Source organism: Haemaphysalis longicornis, unplaced genomic scaffold, assembly GCF_048455015.1.
Source record: "Haemaphysalis longicornis isolate Haplotype H1 unplaced genomic scaffold, Haemaphysalis longicornis Haplotype H1 scaffold_5, whole genome shotgun sequence".
NCBI classification, from domain to species: domain Eukaryota; kingdom Metazoa; phylum Arthropoda; class Arachnida; order Ixodida; family Ixodidae; genus Haemaphysalis; species Haemaphysalis longicornis.
In genome coordinates, this window is record NW_027526385.1 from 11,692,979 (window position 1) to 11,717,038 (window position 24,060).

The window sequence follows — 24,060 nt, forward strand, 5'->3', positions numbered from 1 at the left end:
CGGCTGGTGCGATGCGGATTTGAGGTGAGTCGTGCGGGATGTTCTGTTACCCAGCCACTCATGGGTGCCAGCCAGAAAAAAAACCTGAATGCCGGGCGAATGTGAAGAAACAAAAAAGATCCCATGGTCTAGACAAGTGCTGACCGCTACAAGAGACTGAACAAGACGTGCACTGGTGCTGTCTGTTGTTTCTTAATAGTGCAGGAATCTAAGGTGGTTTGAAACTGCTCAAATGATTACCTAAACAAAAAAAAAAGTGAGCCATTCCACTGTGAATGTGAATGACACGCAGGTGGTGCAGAATTTGTCAAGTTGGTATAATTGAAACAGATTTTGGAGCAAAAGGGCAGTTTCTGTGCTGGAAGCGTGCAGTGAACCCGTACACAGTACAACTGCAAGACAAAAGAGACGCTGCTTAGCAGAAATGTGCAGTGAATTTGGGTGCAGCCCACACCTCTCCCTTTGGAACAAAGCAGCGATTGGACGCTCTCACTTCGGAAGCGCACGAGGCGCTGGCTTGACCTTGGCTGAGCTCGGTCATCTTGATGCTTTGAGGAACATGGCATTTCTAGGTTTGACATGGAGTAATTAGCTGCGCCTAAAATTAATCTATTAAAACGTACCCCGACGTGGTAGGAAGGCTATCCCTTTTGTCATGCATGTGCCCGGGGCGCGGTGACCCATTGATTTTCTGCGGACACTGTCCGCCCCCTTCCCAATCGGAAGGACACCTGCTGTTTGAAAACGGTTCGGGGCATGTTCTGCTGCCAATTATGTTGATTCCTTTTGTTGTTAATCCTCTCTGCGCTAAATTTCATTTCGTAACACCTCAAGGAAAACGTCAAAACGTGCAATTCAATCCACCACCTGTCCCTCTTCGAAACTTGGCTACGAACATTTTGTACTTTATTTATCGTAATATTTTGCAAATATTCGCAGAATGCAGCTACGCGAAGCATGCGAAGGATGAAGCAGGTGCTGCTATTTGTCCCAAATCGAAACAAGTGTGCGCCCATTTGGATAACACGGAAAGCATGGCAAACTGCAGCTACAAGTGACTTTGAAGGATCTCGTCTGCGTTTGGACCTGCTGCGAAATCTTAGCCCACCAGAAATAAAATTTTAAAAATTCACCGCGATCTGTGAATTTGCCGGAAGTCTTTTTTTGGTCACATGCTTATGGTTAACAAAGCGGTTGTGTGCGCTGTTGTCATTTTGACGTTTCACGACGTTTACGGGCACCAGCTCGAAAGTTTGCCTCATTTCTCTTTACTGAATGCGCATGATTCTTAGCCGGCAATGACAAAGTAGACTAAATTCAGCAGACATGACAGCGTACGCCTGTCTGCTATTTCAACAACAATACGGCTTGTATGTCACGCACTCTCTGTGATTGGCTGAGAAGGCGCAACGTAATTTAAACAGCTGGCGGGAACAATTACGTCACACATTAGGAACTTCAGCCTACATAAAAGTGGCGTAATGTTACATAACAGCTTGAAAATGGCGGATGCTTTTGTCGCAAAATGGCGCAAAAAATTTACCCCACCTTTGGGTCCGCGCAATGTCCGCGAATTTGCAGCAGCCGCAGTTTCGCATGCACGCGGTTCAAAGCATGTTTCCTACCGAAACAAATTATAGTTTCAACTGTTTCCAAGCCAGCGATCATGGAGCGTACAAATAACGTGCTGTATTTTATTTTTATGTTTGGCAATAAAATAAAAATTATTTGTTTGGTGTAATCGCAACACAAGAGGGCAGTACAAGCCTCTCCATAGCAAAGAGATCCCAATGCATGGCATTTGTCCACACTCCTCCTAGTAAGCTGCTGGGTCCCATGATCCAACTCAAGTGAAAAATAAGAATGAAAAGTGACTGTTTTACGCATTACTGTGCTGATTGAAGTCAAACTTGACGAATGAGTGAATCGGCAACATGTACGCTTCGCGGTTATCAAGCGTAGCGCTTTGCTGCCCTTATGCGTCATCCAAGCGATGGTCGCAACAGTCTTTTCTGTGATCACGCCATAAACTTGCAACATGGCAGCAGATGATAGCATGGCGGCCGGCATAGCGTCCGGGAAGGTGATGTCGCAACAAAGTTTGCATTGAAGCAGAGAGCCTAACTATGTTACCAAAATCTATTGAAAGAAATAAATAGATAAGGTAAGAAAGATTGTGTGATGTTCTTTAGCTCAACATCCCCCTTTCGCTCGCTTCTGGATCAACGTTACTCGATCGCCTTGTGGTGTTGACGCCAAATTTGGCCTCCAGAAATGTGTTTTTCTTGCCAACCTCAGCTACCGTCTTAATTTTTATAGTACATTCCAAGTGTTTTTATACCTTTCTTGCACAATATTTGATACCTTGGTTGTGATCTTTACGAGTGAAGCATCAAATTACACTGCATGTCGTCATAGCTATAGGTGCCGCACGTCACTGATTGCTTACGTCGTGCTTACGCAAAAAAAGATGGCTAATTCACTGTGAACTTGTGCAGTCGAGTACAAGGCCCCTTGCATAAACAAAAACACTACGACACATGCATTGGCTGCACTCTCTGAAAGCCAAGGGGGGTGGGGTGTGAAGGAGAATCAAGTTGCGCAGAGGAAAGCAAGGAATACGTAGCTAGCGTTCGTCATTCTTTAAATTCTCATTACTTGCAACAGTTCCTTACTTCCGCTTTTCTGTCAACAAAACGCCACACACTGAGAACCAACACACATGAAAATAAACGTTTTTAAGTCTGTGCATTTCTCTGCGGTTCCGCTAAACTGCAATGCCAATCAACTCGCACTCTTCGGTGGCCAGAAAGAAAAAATGATCACCCTCAAAGCATGACTATTGCTACGTGGCACTAAATAACCATCCATCAGCAAGGACTTAGAAAACACACACACCCCCAAAAAATCAGCTCCACCAAACAGACAGGACAAATTCACTGACACCAAAATGCAGCGAGCTAAAATGTTTACAGCAGCAGGTTTATCGTACAAAGCTACATGTGCAGCAGGGCCGCAGGCAAGTGTACCTTCGATGCCTTCAACCAATGTCACATAGGACTGCACGCCAGAAATATACTTGACCGTCCTAACCATTCTCGAGTTAACTGCACCAGTATTGTCTCCTGTTCCCTTCGAGGGGAAAAAAGCTATTTACACAGCTCCGCATAGCTCAACATACGCAAATTATGAACAGAGTACAAAAATGGTCACGAAAGTTCGCCCGTGCCCCGTCCTGTGTTCGAACTCTTCAGGGGTTATAAGGACGGCAGTCTCGTGCACGTTACAGCTTCGCGAACAGGTGTCAGCTTCAACGTACGGAGGGATCATGCCGAACCGTTCAGAGCAGTCAATGTGGAGCAAGGGGTCTCCTCCGGATCCACGTTCTCTTGAAACTCCACACTCTCTTGTGGCTCTTCATTGTCTCGTGACTCGAAGCTGTCTTGTGACCGCATGCCGTCTTGCGACTCGGGGCTACCTTGTGACGACTGCGTGCTGTCTTGTGGCTTCGTCGACCGTCGGGGACGCTTCCCCAGCAGTGCCGCTTTCAATCGCGACTTCTTGTTCTGTAGTAGCTTCCGCAGTACTCGGCAAGGCGTGCAAATAGCCCCTGCAAGCCATGAGAAAGATTAGTTAGCGTCGACGGATGCGATGCGGGAAAAATGCCACCGCGACAATTTTACAATTGGAGTTGGTTGTCGTGCACCCATTGCGTGGGGAACGTAGGTTTACTGGTACGGCAGCAAACTTGTTCAATCAAGTCACTTATTACAGAAAGTGATCTGTGCTGGGTTACAACAAAAATGCCATTTGTACTCAACTACGCATCATTCTGCACTTTTATTGGTTCCTTCGAAAGTGTAATTATAACCTCTGAATTTCCTTTTTTAAGTCAGACACTTTACAAACGCATAAAAATTTGTAATATTTGATCACCAAATCAGAATGCAAGCCCAAGTCAGCTTGGCTGAAAACTAATGTTGTGCAAATTACATGAGGGAGAAAAGCAAGGCTAGAAAACCACGCAGTGCTGCAAGTATGCCACTTGATCCGAGTTTGACGGACGTGCCATAAATGGTGACTTTACGTATCGAGGGCGTTTTACTTTGACAGATGAACGTACCTACGACTTGTCTTTCATAGTCGTGCATTTCAACTAGAAACCCTGGTTCAGGCCAGCTTGTTCCTTTTCAGACAAATGTACAACACAAATGAAAACAGGGACAAAGAAAAAAAAGTTGCAGGGGACACCTAAGTCCAGGTCTTAAAGGGGGCCATGGAGACAAAACACAAGTTTGGTTCATTCAAAAGATTGTCTCGTTAGAATCATACTGACACCACTTTTAACGTAAACTTCTTCGCTCAAATAAGCTATATAATTAGGAAAAAAGGGAATGGCCATGCGACCCACTAGCTCATTTCCAGCAACAGAACCTGTGATGTTATATGTGCCCTGCTGTGCGATTGGTTGAGGCCGGCAAAAGCAAATTAGGCAGGGCTTATAAGCTTGACGAACGAGCTATTTGCGCTTAGATTTAGGGCACACTCTTTTCAAAGCAGTAAGAATGGTGGGACAAACTGTGGAAGGTACGAAAGCACACGTAAACATAGCAGTACTGATGCGTACTGCTGTTGGCATCGAGCGCACTATGCTTGGTTTAGCTGCACAGCACTGCGGGGCTTTGGGGTTGTCTCAGACAACACTGGCCGATTGACGCAAGCAACGGTGTCATACGTGACCATGTTTGTCGAGCGAGCACCACGTTTCACGAAACGATTATTTGCTCCCAGAAAAAAAAAAAAAAAAAAAAAAAAAAAAAGCCAGGTTTAAATACGGTCGAAAACAAACTAAAGGCAGAAAACGGCTTGCCGCGGTGTGGTGGCACCATGTAGGTTCACTAACGGTAAACAAGGCTTCGCAATCAGCTGTAGAGCGATCGGTTCCTGTTGTGTCATTGCAGACCACGAAAACACATGATTTAGCGGGAAATTCAAAATTTCAACTTAAATTGATAGAACAACCCTGCTGTGCAGGTGTATGCTGAAATTGTATATCCCATTTCTTTTTCCCTGTTTCATCAATGATAGTGAGCATACCGACACGCCTATTCTCTTCTTCAACCCAGCGTCACTGGGTCAGATTCCACCTGGAGGTGGGCGCTCGCTTTTCGCTGTCGTCATCGCCATTTCCTGGTTGGCAGCGACGACATTGTTCACAGACACCTGATAAGCACAGCTGCTGTGGACGCCTAGTGCACACTGCTCGATGAGCCTAGTGAAGCTATCGCGTTAAACATTGCGGAGAGTACAGGTGCCGTCATAAGTAATTGGAGCACAGGAGCCGTGGCCGAACAGCATAGGAGCGCCGTGTAGCTGCACCGGCGGTAAATTAAAGGAGCAGAACACGCATGCGTGCCTGCCGACGGTGATAGCCCATCTATTCTTCTCAACCCACTTCTTTTAACGCGGCTTCCAGCATTATTCGCAACATACTGGTCTCGGTGATGGCGCTGATAGAAGACCCTCCTAAAATATTAAAAAAAAAATTGTCACTTCAGATCCCTGCGATTGCGACGCTTCTCCAGCAGCTCGCGTGCGCTGAAGGTGTGGGAGCAACGCTGCCAGATACCGCCTCTGCTATCAGCGCCATATCTGAGGCCAGTATGCTACGAATAATGCTCGAAGTGGGTTGAGACGCATAGATGGGATATCACCGTCGGCAGGCGCGCATGCGTGTTCTGCTCCTTTAGTTTACCGCCGATGCAGCTACACGGCGCTCCTATGCGGTGCGGTCACAGCTCCCGTGCTCCAATTACTTATGACGGCACCTGTACATTCCTCCTTCAAAGGAATCGGTGAGAGCACAAAATATGACAGCGGGTGATGTGTGTATTCGCGCATTGAACATGCACCCAAACACAGTCTTCACTCCGCTACATGGCCCATGACAGCCACTCGCGAAGACTCCAACTAACGGGACGCGTTTACCTTGGGCGATGACGTTCCTCGCGCACTCCAGGCTGAAGATGGTGCCCGCCTCGTTCCTGCCCATCCGCTCCTGACTGCGGACCGCGAGCGACTCCTTGATTTCCGCGAACTCCAGCCGGCTCATGGCGCCCCTGCAGATGTGCGTTCCGTGCGCGTCCAGCACGATCGCCTCGGCCTCCTCCACCGTCGTCACGATCGCCCGGCAGCACGCGGCGCCGTCGAAGAACGCCTCCGCCACCACCTCGGGCCCTTCGATCGTCGAGAAGCTCACGCACTTGGGGTGCAGCACCTCCAGCGTCTCCTCGCCCGTCCGAATCGTGGACGTGGCGAACACGACCCGAAGACCCTCCAACGTGTTTATCAGCGACCACTCTTTTGACGGAAGGCTGAGCCCCGTTTTGAGGCGCTCGATCGTCAGCGGACCGGCGTCCGCGGGGCTCGGCGGATCGTCGGGCGGCGTTACCTCGGGGGTGCTAGCCCGCTCGGGGTTTCCCAGGTGAACTACCGTCGGTCGGGCGGTGGCGGCAGGCTCGGGTTGACTCTCCGGCGGCGGGGACTCGGCGATGGGCGGATCGCCGTAGACCTTTCGCGTCCTTTTCCCCGTCGGCGTCGGTGTGGGAGCACTGACCGCTTGCCTGCCTTTGGTCGGCCTCGGTTTGGGCAGCTTCTTGGAGAGGTAGCCCGGGAGGTCGGGAAGCAACGTGGGAACCGCACCGGGCGCCAGCATCGGTCGGTCACGCGGAATGCGAACTTCGGTTCCGTTGACGATGTGCACGAAATCGCGCATTATGAAGCGCGGGTCGAAATGTCGCTCGCAGACGACCGATTGCTCGGTGAGCGGCTTGTCAATACGCCGCAGATTGCGCTCCCATATCTTCCTGAGCTCCTTGTCTCGCGGGGCGCAAAACATGGAAGCCCTGCGCTCTTTGGCCGTGCGCGTGTAGCCAGTCCTGCAACCGGGAGCGTAGCAGCAGGTTTGCTTCTTTCTGTCCCTTGGATGCGTTTTGGTCGGCGCGGTCGCCATGCCGCTGGCGAGCAGAAACTTGTTGCACTGTCTGCGCTTGTTAGGCACCCAAGAACATCAGAAGAAAGAAAAATTGCTCGCTGTTAACGCAGACTTCGAACAACGAACTCTGTGGGAACTACAGTCAAGTATTCTAGTTCACTGTAGTGTGAACTTGTGAACTAAACCACTAAACTTCAGGCGATCTTGACGTGCATTCTTCGACCGAGCCTCGACTTCGACTTTCGCTGGATTGGCACTCATTTCTGGCGCCATGTGGCTATGTTTTCTAAACAAACATGTAAGCAGAGTTACTCAATATAGACAGTTGCGAAACTCCGCTTCAGAATCCGGGCGGCGCTAGCCCCCCCACTCCGTGGAAGCTGAGGGGCAAGTCGACGCGCGCGGCACCTAGGAGATGAAAACGGAACTTCGCTAAACTATTATTATTCAAAATTCTTCTGTAAATTAAAGATTGCTTTTTAAATTAAAACACAATAATTACGTAAAATTTACTTGTGTTTTTGCGGCTTTCCTTTTTATGACTTACGGCAGCAGCCGCAAGCACTTGAGTACTGCTTCAACGTCCTGCCGACAGACGACAGGCTAGTCAACTTGCCCCGTGCTTGCCCCGGCGCAGGGGGGCAACCGAAGACCGGCTTTCGATACATGGGGCCTATGGGGAGTTTCGCAACTGTCTATATCCAGTAACTCTGCATGTAAGCGTCGCAGCACCAAAAAAAGTTGCTGAAAAAAGTGTCTTGCACTTTACTACCAATACGTGCTTTAATTGGAGATCTTTCCAATGTCTAATGACGGCTAAAAAACGTTTTCGCTCGCATTTTCTGCATAACCTAGTCGAGGAACGATTTGAAGTCACAGTCGTAGCCACCACATAACGGCAAGCCGGCAAATATGGCGGGTACTTCAAGCCAGAGCTCTGCTTCAAGCTACACAAGAATGGAACCGCTCACTCACGACAGACTGAAGCAAAAGCCGTGTCTCACGCTGAACTTTGCTGTGAGTGCCACGTTCTTACAGTGTCGTTTTTCTTACTCTAAATATTGTTGTTTTTGGCAGGTCGTTGGCGCAGACAATCGCTTAAACACCACCCTGTGTAACCAGCTTGTCAAGCTCTCCGTCAAACCCGAATTCAGGCACTGCACGGCGTACGTACGTTTCAAATGCTCGTGAACCTCGCGAAAGAAAATAACTGTAATGAGCACGCATCTCGTTGTGCTTCCAGGGCGTGCTTTGGATCCGCTGAGGAGTTAGCGGGAGTTCCGATAACAGCGACCCCGTTGCTCAGCGTAGTGGTCTTGGACGTCGCGTCCTACACGAGGTCTGTAGCACCTTCGTCGTTCCAAGAGGGCTGAAGTTCACGTGGTCGCATGATCTCTAACGCGCAGCTTCAAGGATGTGCGGCCGTGGCTGGAGACGCTGCGGAATCTGCAATATTTCGACAGAGTCTGCATCGCCGTTTACAACGGTACGCGCGTTTACCTTTTTTCTTTTAAAGCAAAAGCTTTCGTAATGGGACCGATGGCGTTCTGCCAAAAAACCGACGCATTTCCCCGTAGACCGGTTGGTCGACCGAAAAAGCTTTGATAAGATCGTGTGAAACGGCTTCCACTATGTCAAGACGGTTACTTGAAAAAGTAACGGTTCTAGCTAAGAAAATGCACGCATCGACCGTGAATAAGGAGTACAATAGTATACGTTTATCTAAAGTATACGTTTATCTAATATTTCTCAGGCCCCAAAACGGGACGTGGGGGGGGGGGGGGGGAGTTTACGGAAGAACGTGGCACATAGCTTGAAGGGAGATAGTATACACAATACTATACAATAGTATACTATTGTGAACATTGATATATATTCATAAAGCTTTTCGTATTGGTGCACAGTGGTTTTTGCTAAGTGAAATTTTGTTTTAACTGGAAGATAATTTCGTTTCGTAGTTCTGTCGGCCTTTGCTCGACGAGCAACGATGCGTTATTTGCTGAATAAGTAAATAAGTGCTGGAGCGCATTCACCCATCGTCCGTCAAACTCGGAAGGGTGTGCTGAACGGATTGTGGGTGGTACACTGTAACTTCAACAAAACAGCTCAGACATTCGTATTAACCGAGGGACACACGACACTTTCTTGTTTAGTTCAGTCGCGTGCAGTCTTTTCTTGAAGTTACTCAAATGCTTTCTTTCGGCTCTTTCATTCCTCCAGCTTTTCATTAGTGACACTGGGCTCGATACTTGTCTGCCACATTTCCGGCCGAAAAGCGGGACAAAACACCGTCCCACGAGCGGGCTGTGGTACAGCGGGACCAGAGCCGCAAAACCGGGACGTGTCCCGCCTAAATCGGGACGTCTGGTCACTTTACGTTTATCTCACAAACAACTTATCGGTATACATTTAGAATCGTTCGTAGATGAGTTTTTACTTAGTGCGTGAAAAATCGTCGCATGGGTTTTGTTCCTCGTTTGCGATTCGGGTCTTTGAAGGTTTTGGTGCACTTTCAGCGAAGAGTGGCCGCACTTCAAGCGAAAGTTTTGATGCAGTTGTGATGCGAGAAAGCTTTCGCACTTCTTTCAACGTTCTTTAAGGAGGGATGGTAATGTTTCTTAAGACAGTCTCTCGAGAGAACTTATAGTCTCCAAAAGGTCTAACGATGTATTATTTTTTGTTTTTCAACAGCTCACAGGGTGTCGCAACGTGCTGTGAGCGCGCAAAGCCTTCATGAGCTGCAGGTACAAGTGTCGCCCGTCCCGGTCTTTTTTCACGGACCTGACAAGGTACATCTTAAGCTGGCACGCATCAATTTATGGCAAACATTAGACTACGATCGCATCTTTTAACATCGCCATGTTGGTGATAAAAAAGAAAAGTGTGCTTATCTTGCTGGGAATTTAAAAAGCCCACTTTATCACAGGAGTTGGCGCCGTTGTCTTGTATATGGCAGCATGGTCATATCTAACTGTGGAAATGTCACACACTTGCATGTAATGAAAACTTTGGCTTTGACTTTCATTTGCGAAAAAAAAAGGTAAAGTGCAGAAATTCAACATACAATTGCTATCCATTTATTCCCTGCCAAACTCAAGTAAGGCAGGAAAATAGCTCTCACCAAGAGAGAGAATAATGAATTACACTAATGTGCTTTTGGAGACCATAGCATGGAAGATGCAAGTGTTTCTCAATAAACTTTGAAGCTGTACACTTATTCACACAAGTGCAAAATTTCAACAACAAGTTGCGAGACAAGCTAATCCACAATTCAAATGAAGCGAAATTGCATGTGGCAGATAAGCTAATGAACTTAAGGCGGACTCACCTGTTAACATTCCAATGAGACATGTTACTTCATCACCCACGAACTTAAAAACCATTGTGCACCAATACGAAAAGCTTTATAAATATATATCAATGTTCACAACGGCCCGGTTTGCTTACTTCAGAGGTATGTAACTTCTGCACTGAAATAAACAAATAAAACTCTTGCTTGCTGGACAGCTAGTGCCATCTAGTGAGAACTGGATAAACCAAAATACATTTGTTTATTTTTTTGTCTCAGTAAAAAAGTGATATATATCTAAAAGAAACAAACTAGACCGTTAGAAACACTTTCATGTATCTGTAAAGCTTTTTCCTATCGGTATACGATGACTTTAAGCCCGTGGGTGAGAATTTGGTCAAGTTCGTTAGGAATCTGATCTGGTGAGCAGCCCAGAGAAAATACAAGTTTCTTTTATTTGAAAGATTTAGTGTTTTATAAGGCCCTCAGCGCTTGTCTGGCAACGAACGATGCTTTATTCACCGAGAAATTCAGTACTTTAGGTCAAAATTTCAATTCTCCCACTAAACCGTGTGTTTTCATGACCGCGACAGTGACGTGCTAAGAGCAGGACCTTAAAACTAAATATAGCCTGCTGACCAGGGCTGCTCCCATCTTGCAAGCGCCTGTTTGATTATCTTGTCTATCGCAGTGATGCTACTGGCTTAGGCCACGTTGGAGCAGCTTTTGGAGCAGGCAAAAATGCATTTCGGAGCGGCAAAATTGGCTTTCGGAGCAGATGTTGATAGCAGCAATTTTAAGACATGCACTGCATTCATGATAGCCAATCGATAAAAACACGCTCTTCAGCGATAATAAAAATTATAAGTACCCGGAATAATGGATATTTTGGATATGGACACCACATGGATATTTTATGCCCATTTTCATCAGTTTCCTCAAGATTGTCTGCATTGAACTTCGTGCAGTGGCCTGCATGACAAAATTAAAAAAAAAAAAAGCTCTAATTTCTACACAATAGCAGATTTACTAGAAACAAACTAAAAATTGCTCATTACTACGAAAATATTATGCAAAATCAACCGCTGAAGGCTATCGTGCGAGCACTGACCAAGAACATCAGCAGCGCCACGGCTTTGACTCCATAATGCAACATCATGCTCCGCCCCGTGTTGCACATGCATCACTATTTAGCGGTGTCAGCACTGCCACCGTCAGGGTCTAAAACGACAAGCCGCCGATAGCAGTGCTGTTGTTTACAAAGGCAGCAGGCCGTCATTTCTGGCAACAAACCTGTAGCACCAGGCTGAATCTTGCCCCTTCCTGACACATTTGCCGCAAGCGACCAAAACGCCTTTGTTACTGACAAGGTAGCCCATTAAGATCCAAATGAAAAAATTGCCTCTGGTGCTGCTGCACGGCCGTTGCAACAATAATCAACGGTATCCCGTGTAAGAGGGGTACAACTGCCGTAAAGGCCAACTGCCGTTTTCATAACGGCCGTTAAACGCCGTTGGAAACTCAACGAGTCAGGGCAAAAGAACCGCTCTGTCATTTGTTTCCACACTGCTATGCCTAAGGCAGTCATAAAATGAGATACCCATCGACCTGCAGTGGCACACGTACAAGGAACGCAAAATACAAGTAAAATGTACGAATCTTTCAGCTTTGAAAACGCCATTGACAAGGGCAGTCTATGGCATTTTCAAAGCTGAAATATTCGTACATTTTACTTGTATTTTGCGTTTCTTGGGCTTCGCATCAATGGGTGTCGATGCGAAGCCCGTCGACGCCATCGACAAGGGCTGTCGACGGGCTTTGCACCCAGTCGTGCGCACCAACTCCCATCAGCGCAGTTATCGCAACAGGGCCCAGTTTGCCTTGGCTCGGCTCGGATTGTGTCCAGAAAACAGGTGCACAGCGATGTCGCTTTCAACGGGGAACCTCAAGTAGTTAGTTTAGTTTCTGAAAGTCAGTGTACACCCTTGGGCGCAGGCTCGCCAAATTTTGAGAAAATATAGCAGGATGTGGCAGCCGGGGCACTTGAGCGCACTTTGGCGCGGCGGTAGCACCACTCCTATCGCCCGCTTTCATAGATGGCGCTGCAATACTGCTGAAGTGTTCACACTTTACTTCTGGCCGGACTTCTACAGCTGGGTATTTTCATTACGGTTCATACTAATCGTTTCCTAAAAATTAAACTATGACTCGACAAACATGGTCACGTGAGCGACTGTGCCGTTGGTCAGCGTTGTTTCAGACAAGTCCAGCGCATCTGACGGCTGTGTTAGCGGTGTCAGCCGGCAAAGTGCCGCACTAACGGCGTGGGTGTTTACGTGTACCTTTCGTAACTACCACTGTTTACCCCACCATTCCTACTGCTATAAAAAGAATGTGCCCTACATTTAAGCACAAATAGCTCGTTCAGCAAGCTTATAAGCCCTGCCTAGCTTGCATTTGCTTTTGCCGGCTTCAACCAATCGCAGAGCTGGGCACATATAACAACATAAGTTCTGTTGCGGGAAATGGGCTAGTGGGTCGCATGGCCATTCTCTCTTTCCCTAATTATGTAGCTTATTTGAGCGAAGAGTGGGTTAAAACTGGCGTCAGCATGATTCTCACGAGGCAATCTTTTGAATGAACCAAACTTGTGTTTTGTCTGCATGCCTTGCTTAAGATTGGCTCGAATGCTGCCAAAGTTGACACCCCCCTCCCCCCCTTGCTTCTTTTTCTGTGCCCCATCAGGAAAAGTGGCAGCCCCTCGTGTCGACTATACTGCGCTGGGGAGAGATTGCCGCTGGCCTGCGTGGCAGCGTGACAATGCAGTGCTTGAGAGGCCTGATGGAGCAATGCGGTGCACCATGAAAGGCAGCGTGGAGCACCTCGCACCGCCACTGCGCGGCACGTCTGTGCAGACATCACGTCACTGTACACTGTCAGGGTAAAGCGCGTGTAATGTGAGACAGTCTCTCTTTTGTGTCCTGAGCATAAAAACAAACGTATTTTCCTTGTAGTTTGGTCTCGTTGCAGAACATTTAACGTAACGTGTGTGCTCCACACTACATCTAGAATCATGCCACTCTTAACCCTTTCGGCCCTGGCATCCTATATTAGCGCATGAACCAAAAGACTTCCAAGCAATTTAACAACAAAACCAAAACAGCTAGTGTTCTGGGAAATAGTTCTGCAAGCATGCCTCTTTTGATAGGTGTCCCAATTGTACGTTTGTTGCTAAAGCTGGACGCTAGAAAAAGGAAGGAATATCATTGAAGGTCAAACTATCGTCAGTTACCCCAAAGACCGAAGTCCTAGTTTTATGACATGGCTCTAAATCTAAAAATGCTTGCACTGCCAGGGTTATTTTTTCTATGTGGGCTCGCTGCTTTCTAAACTTTAGGAAAACAAGCAAAAGAAATCGTTCTGCTGTAAATTTAAGTTTTAAATGCCTAATGACGTGGGTAAATGTCGCTTGTAAAATCACAAATTACTCGCACCACAAGCTCAATTTTTTTGTTTTTAAGCTTATATGGTCGAAATATTAAAAAAGAAATGAACATAAATATTTTTTTCGATGGGACGAAAAAATTCAGGGTTGAAAGGGTTAAACCAATTGTTTCAGTAGAGTTTACGTACTTCGATAAATAGCAAATTCCTCATCGGCGCCTCTGGTCCACTTGAGGTGTGTGTGGAGAGTATTCACAAAGTTCTGAAGACTGCAATCAATTACATGCCAAAGCTACAAGGCGCACCGCATTGGAGGACTACGGATTAATTTTGACCACCTGTAACGCGCACCAAAATCTCGACATGGACGTTGTCACTGTTCGCCTCCATCAGAAAAGCGGCCAGCACAACCCGCGTCATTGGGCTCTGCAGCCCAATGCCTTAGCCACTGTGGATGGGGTGAAGACTGCATGAAGACACGATTAACTCTGGTATTTCTTGGCAAAAAAAACTGCAATACGTAGGAATACACAAACACCCTGCCTATTTTTTGCAGCGAAGCTGTTTAGCAAATTGTAATTTTTCGTGTCCGCAGTTAAAAATACCAAGAAATTGCTGAGCATGCGCTCGTGAACATGGGCCTCGTAGCAACCGCCCGGCAGTTAACAAAACCAAGAAAATGCCTAGTGCTCGTGTGTGCAGGCCTTCCAGCAACCGCCCAGCGTCCCTGGCGCATGTTTGCCAAGCCAAGCATACCCACAGAGAGATTGGTCAAGATTGGCAAAAAAAAAAAAATCTCGTGTTCGCCATAATCGTGGCAACACTTGCCTGGAACGAGAAAAATACATCTTAGCATGCGACCCTCTAAGGTGATGTCCAATGATTATGACTTCCAAAAAAATCTAAGAAGCTGTCACTTATAGCAACAATGATGGAGCACAGGTCATTGTGGCAGCAAAGAATCAAATTGGTTGGAGTCGTGGACTCAAACCTTTGTGATGATCATGAAGGTTACATCTGTAAGCCGATTACCCAAACTTTATATTGTGTACTTCTCTTTTCTTCTTTTTCCCCACTATTTTTTTTAATGTTCTTTCAAAAATGTAACCCCCCTTATTTAATGCTCTTCAATGGGCCTGTAAGGTATAATAAATAAATAAATAAACACAGCTTCACTACCTTTAAGTATTATGCATTAATGTGAGCTTCCATCATTTTTTCGGTCTTTCATGGCTTTCCCAAATTTCATTTGTCTGACACAGGACATATGCATTCACACACAATGAGCAGTTCTGTCCAGTTTTGCCATCAGCATTACTTGCACCAGAACATCAAAACCTTCATTCATTCCAGGCACATACAAATGCTTGGCAAGCCTGATTGGCAGGTCGTTTGTTGTTCCAATAAAAGATTTAGGCCTCCCTATATAAAAACAAAACAAACAAACCAAGTGAAAACACACGTCAAGGAGGGTCTTTATTAAAACCGCAACGATGATTTCGTGGCGCTCACGACAGCACCCTAGGTTCAAGGAGTTCTGTCCACAGCAGCTCAACCTGAAAGGTGGCAAATGTTTTCTTTATTAATTTTGCTATAAACATACATACTCACCGAGCATTACCACTATACTCGGTGACAACTTAAGAACGCCACCGGAAGTTGCCGCTGTGCCTTATCACCGTAGCCGGATGTTTCTCCGCACGGCGCAAGTAGGGCGTTACTGGGAATATTTTGAACATGGCGTGAGCCGTTCCCGTGATTTTTCGGACTTAAAGGGGTCCTGAAATACCTTCCGCCGATGCATGGATGTACATCTACCCAAATAAAGCAATGTATTTGCAATCTCCTCCCGCAAGAATTTTGTTAAAGCGATGAGTATTAGCTGAGAAATCGTAAATCAAAAACCGCACATTATCGTCGCTCCGCGTTTCCTCCTCCTTTCGACTTACTCTCCGCTGTTGACGGCGCGCTAGCCTTGCCTCCCATGATGCTGCGCTCCGCAGCGGTGACGTACTTCCGCTATTGCGCTGATCAGACTATCGTCTGCTACGGGCAAGCTTTGTTGACGCCATGAATCCCGCACTGCGCCGCTCAAGGCTGGAAAAGCGAACGAAAAATCTGGCCGCATGTATGCAGCGGCCTCGCCTTGCCCTTTCGCGGTGTACGTTGCTGGCGGCACATGACTTTTTATCGGCGGCGAACTCGCAGCCGCACGAGGAGGGTCGTGCGCTCTAAAGTCCCTCGATCGGCGTTTATCGAGGGACTTTAGTGCATAGAGCTTTAGTGCGCTCGTTCCCTTGATGCACCGCGCACTGTTTATCCAAAAAGCGCCGTATCAGATGTGGCCCCGTTGGTGCCGGGTCTTATTTTGCGGCGGTGGTAATTCCTGCCGGCGGCATGAAAAAGTCGTATTAAACCGAAACAGAACCCGTGCACAAAACGCTTCAATCATGTGACCAGTTCAGCTTGGGGCGACGCGTGGTGGAGAGCGGCAACGTTGGCAAAACATTCTCCGCCGCGGCTCTGAGCTTTCTAGCGCTGAAGCGAGCGCCATTTCTTTGACAATCTCAAACATCGGTTGCCTGGCAACAAGGCACAAACCGCTTAGAAGTCAGTTACGGTTCCGTGATCCCGGTTCAGCTCGGGGCCCCACCTCGCGACATGTGGGCACTGCAGGCGTATCATTCATTCCCATTGGGAAGTGCGAGATGCGTTTGGCATTACAGGAGGCGATGGTGTGTGTGTTGTGGACGCCTTTGTTTCGCGATGAAATGCGCCGCTGTGCTTCTGCGGGTGGATAGTGCTTCCCATGGTCTGGATTATCTTTCTCGAGCGACGTACGACTCAACCTCGTATGGGGTATGTGCAGTGTGCGTGGCTAAAAGCCATCGGCTTGTGCGCCAGAGTTAAGTGACTTGCTGTTCGTCCCCGCAAAGCGCGCGCGAGGTGAGTACCGAATTTACGACGGGCAGGAGGCAACCCATCCTCTGTCAATCGTGGTTCAGACTTTCAACGCATGTTGTGACGTTGTGTTCGTTCGAAATGCATCTCTGGATTGTTTTGAAGTGGAAAAAAATGTATGCGTCAAACCCGGGCATTCGGCTCAGGGCGTTCTCTGCGATTGCACGAAAGAAGTGCCACAGGGTTTCAACGCTTTCTTTATGGAACGTACTCAGGTAACAGGATATCAATGTCGTGTTATGGCCGTGTTGCATTCAATACAAACGGTTAAGCGTTTGTTTTACACTTGTTTCGTTTGTCGTAAAATGCCCAAGCACTCCGGCACTCCGCTGGCAGATAAGCCGGTGAGCCGACGCTGAGCAGACGACTCATCTCTTTGCCGGAAGTGCGTGAAAAAGCCGCCCAATAGCAGGGTGTCTAGCTCATGACGAACATCTGGGAATCGATGATGTAGACATGTGAAGATGGCGGCGTCCAAAAACACGAAGGAAAGGGTGAGAAAAAAACGACAAACTTTGCAACAAAAGTGTGAGCTTTCCGCTGCGCGTAAAATAGTAATACTTGGCACAGAGGACGTTGACGACCCTATCTAACGGTTGCGCTAGTTCATTTAGTGTGCTCAAAATGCCTTTCAGGGCCCCTTTAATATGTTTATAAACGACTCCAGTGACGACAAACAAACTGCGTGAGACAAGGCAGACGATATCACGCATTCATAGCAAATCCCTTTCAAAACGCGCGCGCACTGACCTCACGGGTCTGGCGCTTTGGCGGAGTGATACACTACATGAGGGGGTGCCGTTCTTGAGTTGTAACCGAGTATAGCGTAGTGATGAGCCACTAAACAGATTAAGAAATTGCCGTAAAGCAAACAAAAAGGCAATGAAAAACGGGTTTCAGCAAACACGAGCTTTAATCAAAAGGTGAAATTGTAACCCCTCAACCCAATCCTTACACTGCAAGCTCTATGTAAAGTTTGTCCAGCATTACATGTTACGCACTTTTAATGTATGCTGGCAGAGCCAACATACCAATCCTAATGGTAAGTGCTCTAAGCTTGCTTACATAAGTGAACATTACATTGTGAATGGCGTTGTAGAAAGTGTATTCTTGCAGAGCTTACAGCATCTCACTCAAGCCACACATAATGGATTACACATGTGCCATTGCTACAACGTTATAAACAAACAATTCATCTTTTCTTTTTCTTAAATCATGTGAAAGCTAAGTGTGAAAGCGAACCACCAATAGAAAGTCGTGCAAAGCAAATTAAAAACAGCAGGAATCACGCAGCGTCTGTTCCTTCGAAATAATAGGAAACATTTATTTGCTCAGAATAACCGTCCTTATTGGCAGAAAAAAAAAAATAAAAATCTTGGGACAAGTCGCAAGTATCAATCCTTACCTCTTTTTGCATTGGAGGTAGGCCTTCTTCAATCGTCTCCAGTTCAAACTTCCCACCATAGGCTGGTTAGGAAAAAAAAAAAAAAAAGCATATCGGATATCACACTCAGCTAAGCGTAGAAAGCAATGCAGTTCAGTGGGACAAAATTGTAAGAGAAAAAAATAAGCCTCCAACTTCAAGGCCTGGCCAGCATTCCTGGTGTAAATAGGCAACAGCACTGACCACACAGTGAAAATGCAGTTTGCTTCAAATCAGGGTGAAAGAGAAAATTAATAGATCAATTAAAGCAGTTATTAGCTGTGCTGTCATTTTTATGAGGCAGCAGTTTAAAGACTGCAAAACTAGACGTTGACTTTAAATAGTTCAATTATTTTAACTACTGGTGTGTCAAACACACTTCCAGGGGTTATAGGAAAGAAATATAGAAAGCTTGCAGAGACAACTACTTCGGCATTTCACGCGAGAGAGATGATTGAAGGGAACCGTGCTCACTTTTCTTGGCTTCCGCATTCCTCAGCTGTACGCGTATCATGTCGCTCATGCTGTTGTAGTGCACCACCTTGCCTTCCTGCGAGAGACATTGAGGAAAAAAAAAAAAAAAAAACTTGATGAAACTGGCTTTCAACCAGAGAAAGCGTCGTGTTGCAACCATCTATCACTTCACCCGCGATCATCATCGTCATCAGGTAAAGTCGACTTTCCTGCAGTGCCATCTTATAACCATGTTTCTATCATTGAAGCACAGACGGCTTTGCTAAAAAGGGCAGGAGTGCCTACCCTGCAAAATCCCTCTGCAACTGCTGTGATTTCTGCACGCTTTGGAAACAAGCTGATTGTGTTTGTTTATTTGACACACATTTGCTTGAGAGACTACACTAGGCAAGGAAAAAAAAACGAACAAAAAGTTATGCTGCCAATACACAATTTGCTAGTGAGAGCTTAGATGGAGACTATAGAAAAAGAAATTAAACAGAGACATGTAGAGTGAAATAAAATTTAGGTTTATGATTTAAAATCGCTACAGCAAGACCTGGGCTTCGACTCCCATCATAGCACAGGGCCTAGGAACGCTTTGTACCACCTCAGACTAGTGGGTGTGCTTTTCTCCGTCTCCATAAAGTCAACCGCCGCGTTCTTGTTTGAGACCAGTGATCTATGCACAGTAACGGTACGTAGTTCTGGCTATTAAGACAGCTTCAATTCAAATAGTGCAGTTGGATGCATAACATGCAAAACAGCATCAACAACCGGCTTGAAAGAGTCACTGAAGCCACGTTTCTTAAAACTGCTGTGGGCTCTTCCGAAATTTGTGACATCACTAAAGTTCATCAAATCCAGTCTGCTTGCTACTTTTTATCTTCCTTAACAAGCACGGTTGTACCAATTTCACTCCCTCCAGTGCCTAATCACAAAAGTGAAAGGACTCCAAGGGCTTAGAAGCTGAACTCGACACTAAACACACACGTACACCTAAAACTGGCTACCAACTATCGTGAATGTGACTGAGATCACTTGCTAGAAGGTTGATGGTATCAATATCATCATCATCTTAAAAAAAAAAACAATATAACTGCACAAAGGAAATACCTTGTACTCGGACACATTGGGACAGTAGTTGTAGTCAAGCTCCAACACCTGCATATACACACGCAAAAAAAGAAGAAAAAAAAGGAGGCGGGGGTTGAGGGCGGTTACTTTTACACTTTTTGGGATAAAAGAACGATTGATTGATTGTGGGGTTTAACTACTGTGGCTATTCTATTCCAGCAACTATTCTAGCTATTCTACGTGGCAGTTTAATTGGTCAAAGCTACATTTGGGCTACGGGGCATGCCATAGTGGAGGGCTGGAATTAATTTTCACCACCTAGGGATGTTCAACATGCACCTAAAAAACGACGAACAGCTCAAAGGAAACTGGAATGGACGAAAAGCATTTAAGCATAGCCTTTGTGTGGCTTAAGTTTTAGTTCACTCAAACATGATTTTGAGCACGAACCCCTTAAAGTACACAACAGTACACTGGGAGACCATGCAGCTCTGCTGCTGCCTGGCCTGCTTACCTTGAAGGCGATGACATCGCCCACCCTGGGAGGAGTTTTGAGCGGTGGGTATTGCGAATAGTCCTTCTTGCACTTGGGTGGAGCGTCTGCGGTCGCAGGCGCTGCCTCCTCGACACTCTCCCTGGAATCCTGGAGAAAGTGACGGTAATCGAAAGTGAAAAAGGCAGCCCTTCTGCTTGGCCGTGGTCAAATGCGCACTAATCGAGCAGAGTCTAGCAATCATCCCGCATAATCACCCAGTCCAATCTAACGAGTGTATCCTCAGGCTGAGGCAATATACGGGGTTCATAGGAAATATTTAAGCAAAATTTGCGGAAAATTTCAAGCATGCCTAAGGGCAATAACCTGCCTGTAATTTAAAGAATTTCGTTCGCTAAGTTGGCCTACCACAGCTATTTCTCTTTCCCCAATCGCCAGTCAATGCTGCTGATATAAAATCCAGACGGGCTGTAAATAGAACTTTCTGGTATGCCTTTGCAAGAATCTACAGCCCATTAAAAATTGAGCAGCTGAACATCAATGTAAAATAATAATTGATACACACAAGATGCAGGACCAAATCACACCCAAATTAGCAAAGTTAGAGAGATGAACGGATTGCGTTTTCTCCTTTCTAATTTCCTACACTTTAAACATACACAGGAGCTCAGAAGAGTGCTAAATCTTTGCGTTACAAGCACATTGCTAAGATCTTTTTTTATTGAAGCTGCTCTGTGCACAGCCTTTGAGAGTTAGCGTCACTTGTCATGCCCAGTTACTTTTGCTGAATGAACCAGTTTTATCCGAATTTCTGAGATACACAAAGAGGCTGCCTAAGTCAGAACTAGTTCCAAGGGCACCGAAAAACTTTTTTAAAAATATACAGTGTATTTAAGGCGTTCACATGGATGTTTGAGCCGCGATTGGAACACTGCTGCTCCATGCTAATTAAGTTTGTGCTTATCAACACCCACTAGATTTTCTGGGCACTTCCCCACGCGACCACCCTGGTACTGTTCAGGATTTGTGAGTTAATTCCAGCCACGCATGGCTTGAGCATTTCATTAAAAATTTGCTTATTTTCTGAAGGAACAACAACAACAAAAAACATTCTTTTTGCACTTGTTCGAAAACACAAAAAAGCACAAAATGATGCTTACATGCACTTGAAAAACTTTAAATTCTTTTTTTTTTTAATTTAGCCTGAAAGACAGCTTGAAGAACAAATAACTATGAGAGAGCTTAACTGCATTGCAGGAGTAGAAAACAAGCTGGCATCAACCAGAGTTCCTGCTTTCACATTGCCACACAGCTTTGGCATTCTGTGTTTCTCTATTCCTAATGCATTTCAAATCCTGCCATGAAGTAAAAATTTCCGATTTACCAAGCAGCCCAACAAAGTGCTTGTTCTAAAACAAAAGATTCCTATTCCCAAAAATTCCAAAAACACTAATATAGCGAATTATCGGCTATAGCGAACTAAATACAAACTTTGGTTGGTCACGCTTCATTTCAATGACACTTATTCTTTTATAACAAAGCTCAAACCACGAGACTGCAGAAGTACAAAGGCCCTTTTGTTTGTGGACACTGTGGAGAACCTCATCCTGCTCAGTGCTGTGAGTAGCCAACAGATGAAGATCACATCCTTCATCAAATAAATAAGCATGCAGGCTTATTTTGTCAAATGAACTTTGTTCTGTTGTAATTTCACGTACCCATGTTCTGGTTCATTGAGCTTCAAATGCAACAAGGAGAAAGGTAAGGGTTATCTTGTTTATAGTGGGTTCGAAGCCTCAAAAAATGCATATTTGTATCGAGTATTTTTGCATGAGCCGGATTGTCGATTCGTTATAGCCGATTTTTACCGCTACTGTTACGATGAATATCGGTTATATTAATGAACTAATTTCCTGTCCCGATACTACTTCATAATAACGAGGTTTGAGTGTACTTTGTTGTGCCTCAAGGTCTAGTTCTTTTTCTGCTTCTTTTCAATCTTGAATAATACCTCTTTAACATCGACTTGCTCTGGAGCATCTTCCCATGGTGGCGGTACAGCAGAGTATGGGGCAAATGATAAGGCAGGCTTCGGCCAGGCCCCGCCATTTGAAAGTTCAGGTTGCGTGAACGCCTCTTCTGCCTTCACCGGCAATGGCAGCACTTTCACGGTGTGAGCTGAAGATGTCGTCAACGCAGCTTGCGAGTCCTGCTCGGGTTCAGCCTCTTCCTCCTCCTCATTGCCGTCCTCATCCGAGTCGTCGTTGAAGACCACGTGCTTGCCCTGGGATGGCGTCTCGGCGAAAGGCGGAGGCCTGAATATGGCGGGTTGAGCTGGAACTGCCTGTACTGCCTCCGCAGTGTCGACTTTGGGCTTCTTTTTCCTGGGACGCCGTTTTTTGCGCTTCGTCGCGGAATCTTTCGCCGCACTGTCGTTTGGAAGTGCGGTAGGAATACCCGCAGGGCTGGGGCTTTGCAAAACTTCACTGTGGAATGTCGGAGTGGCTTGAGGCCATTCGGTAAGTGGAACGTGCGTAGCTGCGCTCTTAATTGGCGTGGACGCTGATGGATCAGCGGAGTTGACTGTAGCAGTATCATCAGCGCTGTCTACTTCAGCCGTGGGGGGCAGATTACTGTCCTCTGAAGCACTTCGCTTTCGCTTCTTCCTTTTTTCGACTGGGAATTCGTCTTCTGCTGGTCTGGCGCTGTCGTCAGTGTACGATGTGGACCCCTTGTGTCTGGTGACGACACTGAGAAAATGAACATCAAAAACAGGTTAAAACTACAATATTTTTGTTCGAGAAACAAAAATACAAAATACTTCGGCGTAAAGGGCACTAATAATGTTTTAAATGTGGCCAAAGTTCCTGTAATGCTACAAACTTGACGCTACCTTTTGTTTAGACCCTAAGCTGCGCACTTGTCCATGAGCCTCACTTTGATATACATAATAAATAAAGCTCTGCTTCCTAACTCGTCTACGGCGGAAATTTCCAATTAGACGCGGTTAAAGAGAGTTTGATACAACGAAAAAAAAAAAGTGGTAACGGCGGGCATTGCCCAAAAATTCTAGAGAGCTACTGCGGACAATGCAGTAGCAACCACAGACAACCGAATCGTTTGTCTTCGCACGAGACGGACAAGGAAAACCAACGATGGAAGCCAGTTCGGTGAGCAAGCAAATGGTCTCTATTTGAGCAAAATCGAGTTTTCTAGCGCATCATGCTATAGCTAACCAAACCGATCGTCTTATCGAAAGACGAGTTAGTTGGTTTGTGATCTTCAAATAAGTCGAACAGCGCGAACAAACGGAACGAAAGTCTATAAAGCACGGGTTTTTCTAAAGTTCCTTTAACAAGCAAAGCAACGTTACTTGCCGAAACATCATTCCCATGTCGACCTGCAAGAAAACAGCACTCGCTAGTCTCTCATGTTTGTACCGTTTGTCCGCGCTGTCATCGCAACTCTTCAGCTATCTAACAGTATATTTGAAAGAAAAGTGCCTTCACGCACACTAGGCATACCAACGGCAGGAAATGAATGGAACACGGTTATGATCTCGTGCGTACCGTACGAGATCTTTGTCTCCCAAAATGTGTATGAGCTCGTACGGCGGCAACCAAGCGTTCTCGTAGTACAGCTCGCACTTCTTCTCAAGGCCGCACTTGGCTCTTATTAATTTAGCCAGTTCCTTCACTGTTGTCGTTGCCGACCGGTCGACGCATATCCACACCAGATTGTGGGCATCGGTGCGCGGAACCGCGCACCGCAAGTCCAGCTTCAACCGAAGCACGTTCTCCATCAAATCGCGCCCCGCCATGTTTACTACTTTCTTGCTTTCTTCGCCGGCTGCAGTTTCGGTTTGAAGAACCCGCTAAGCACTGCACAGATAAAAATAACTTCTAAATACCTTAAGCTGCATTAAA

At 46.2% G+C, this 24,060-nt stretch overlaps 3 protein-coding genes across 3 annotated transcripts; 1 reads left to right on the top strand and 2 right to left on the bottom strand.

The window, feature by feature from the left end:
• Positions 1 to 284: 284 nt before the first annotated feature.
• Positions 285 to 7,245, bottom strand: LOC144137878 (uncharacterized). Its single transcript, XM_077669891.1, has 2 exons — positions 5,989 to 7,245; positions 285 to 3,610 (listed from the first exon to the last, which is right to left on the bottom strand). Exons 1-2 carry the CDS (start codon positions 7,010 to 7,012, stop codon positions 3,327 to 3,329), a joined length of 1,308 nt encoding a protein of 435 aa, XP_077526017.1. The 5' UTR covers positions 7,013 to 7,245; the 3' UTR covers positions 285 to 3,326.
• A 576-nt stretch (positions 7,246 to 7,821) lies between these two features.
• LOC144137879 (uncharacterized) lies at positions 7,822 to 13,492 on the top strand. Its single transcript, XM_077669892.1, has 6 exons — positions 7,822 to 8,011; positions 8,072 to 8,160; positions 8,238 to 8,333; positions 8,401 to 8,480; positions 9,686 to 9,783; positions 13,029 to 13,492. The coding sequence occupies exons 1-6, from the start codon at positions 7,907 to 7,909 to the stop codon at positions 13,146 to 13,148; spliced, it is 588 nt and encodes a 195-aa protein (XP_077526018.1). The 5' UTR covers positions 7,822 to 7,906; the 3' UTR covers positions 13,149 to 13,492.
• Positions 13,493 to 15,180: 1,688 nt separating this feature from the next.
• On the bottom strand, positions 15,181 to 23,980 carry LOC144137883 (uncharacterized). The gene is made up of 7 exons (XM_077669896.1): positions 23,704 to 23,980; positions 22,146 to 22,884; positions 20,156 to 20,284; positions 19,681 to 19,728; positions 18,586 to 18,661; positions 18,094 to 18,155; positions 15,181 to 15,283 (listed from the first exon to the last, which is right to left on the bottom strand). Exons 1-7 carry the CDS (start codon positions 23,952 to 23,954, stop codon positions 15,236 to 15,238), a joined length of 1,353 nt encoding a protein of 450 aa, XP_077526022.1. The 5' UTR covers positions 23,955 to 23,980; the 3' UTR covers positions 15,181 to 15,235.
• Positions 23,981 to 24,060: the final 80 nt, after the last annotated feature.

Excerpts from the sequence above, each read along its gene's own strand:
- LOC144137878 (XM_077669891.1), bottom strand. The coding sequence starts at position 7,012 with ATGGCGACCGCGCCGACCAAAACGCATCCAAGGGACAGAAAGAAGCAA. Across the intron at positions 3,611-5,988 it reads GAGGAACGTCATCGCCCAAG|GGGCTATTTGCACGCCTTGC; the intron begins GTAAACGCGTCC and ends CATGGCTTGCAG.
- LOC144137879 (XM_077669892.1), top strand. The coding sequence starts at position 7,907 with ATGGCGGGTACTTCAAGCCAGAGCTCTGCTTCAAGCTACACAAGAATG. Across the intron at positions 8,161-8,237 it reads GAATTCAGGCACTGCACGGC|GGCGTGCTTTGGATCCGCTG; the intron begins GTACGTACGTTT and ends TTGTGCTTCCAG. Across the intron at positions 8,481-9,685 it reads CTGCATCGCCGTTTACAACG|CTCACAGGGTGTCGCAACGT; the intron begins GTACGCGCGTTT and ends GTTTTTCAACAG.
- LOC144137883 (XM_077669896.1), bottom strand. The coding sequence starts at position 23,954 with ATGGCGGGGCGCGATTTGATGGAGAACGTGCTTCGGTTGAAGCTGGAC. Across the intron at positions 22,885-23,703 it reads GGAGACAAAGATCTCGTACG|TGTCGTCACCAGACACAAGG; the intron begins GTACGCACGAGA and ends TCATTTTCTCAG. Across the intron at positions 19,729-20,155 it reads GCGATGTCATCGCCTTCAAG|GTGTTGGAGCTTGACTACAA; the intron begins GTAAGCAGGCCA and ends GTGTATATGCAG.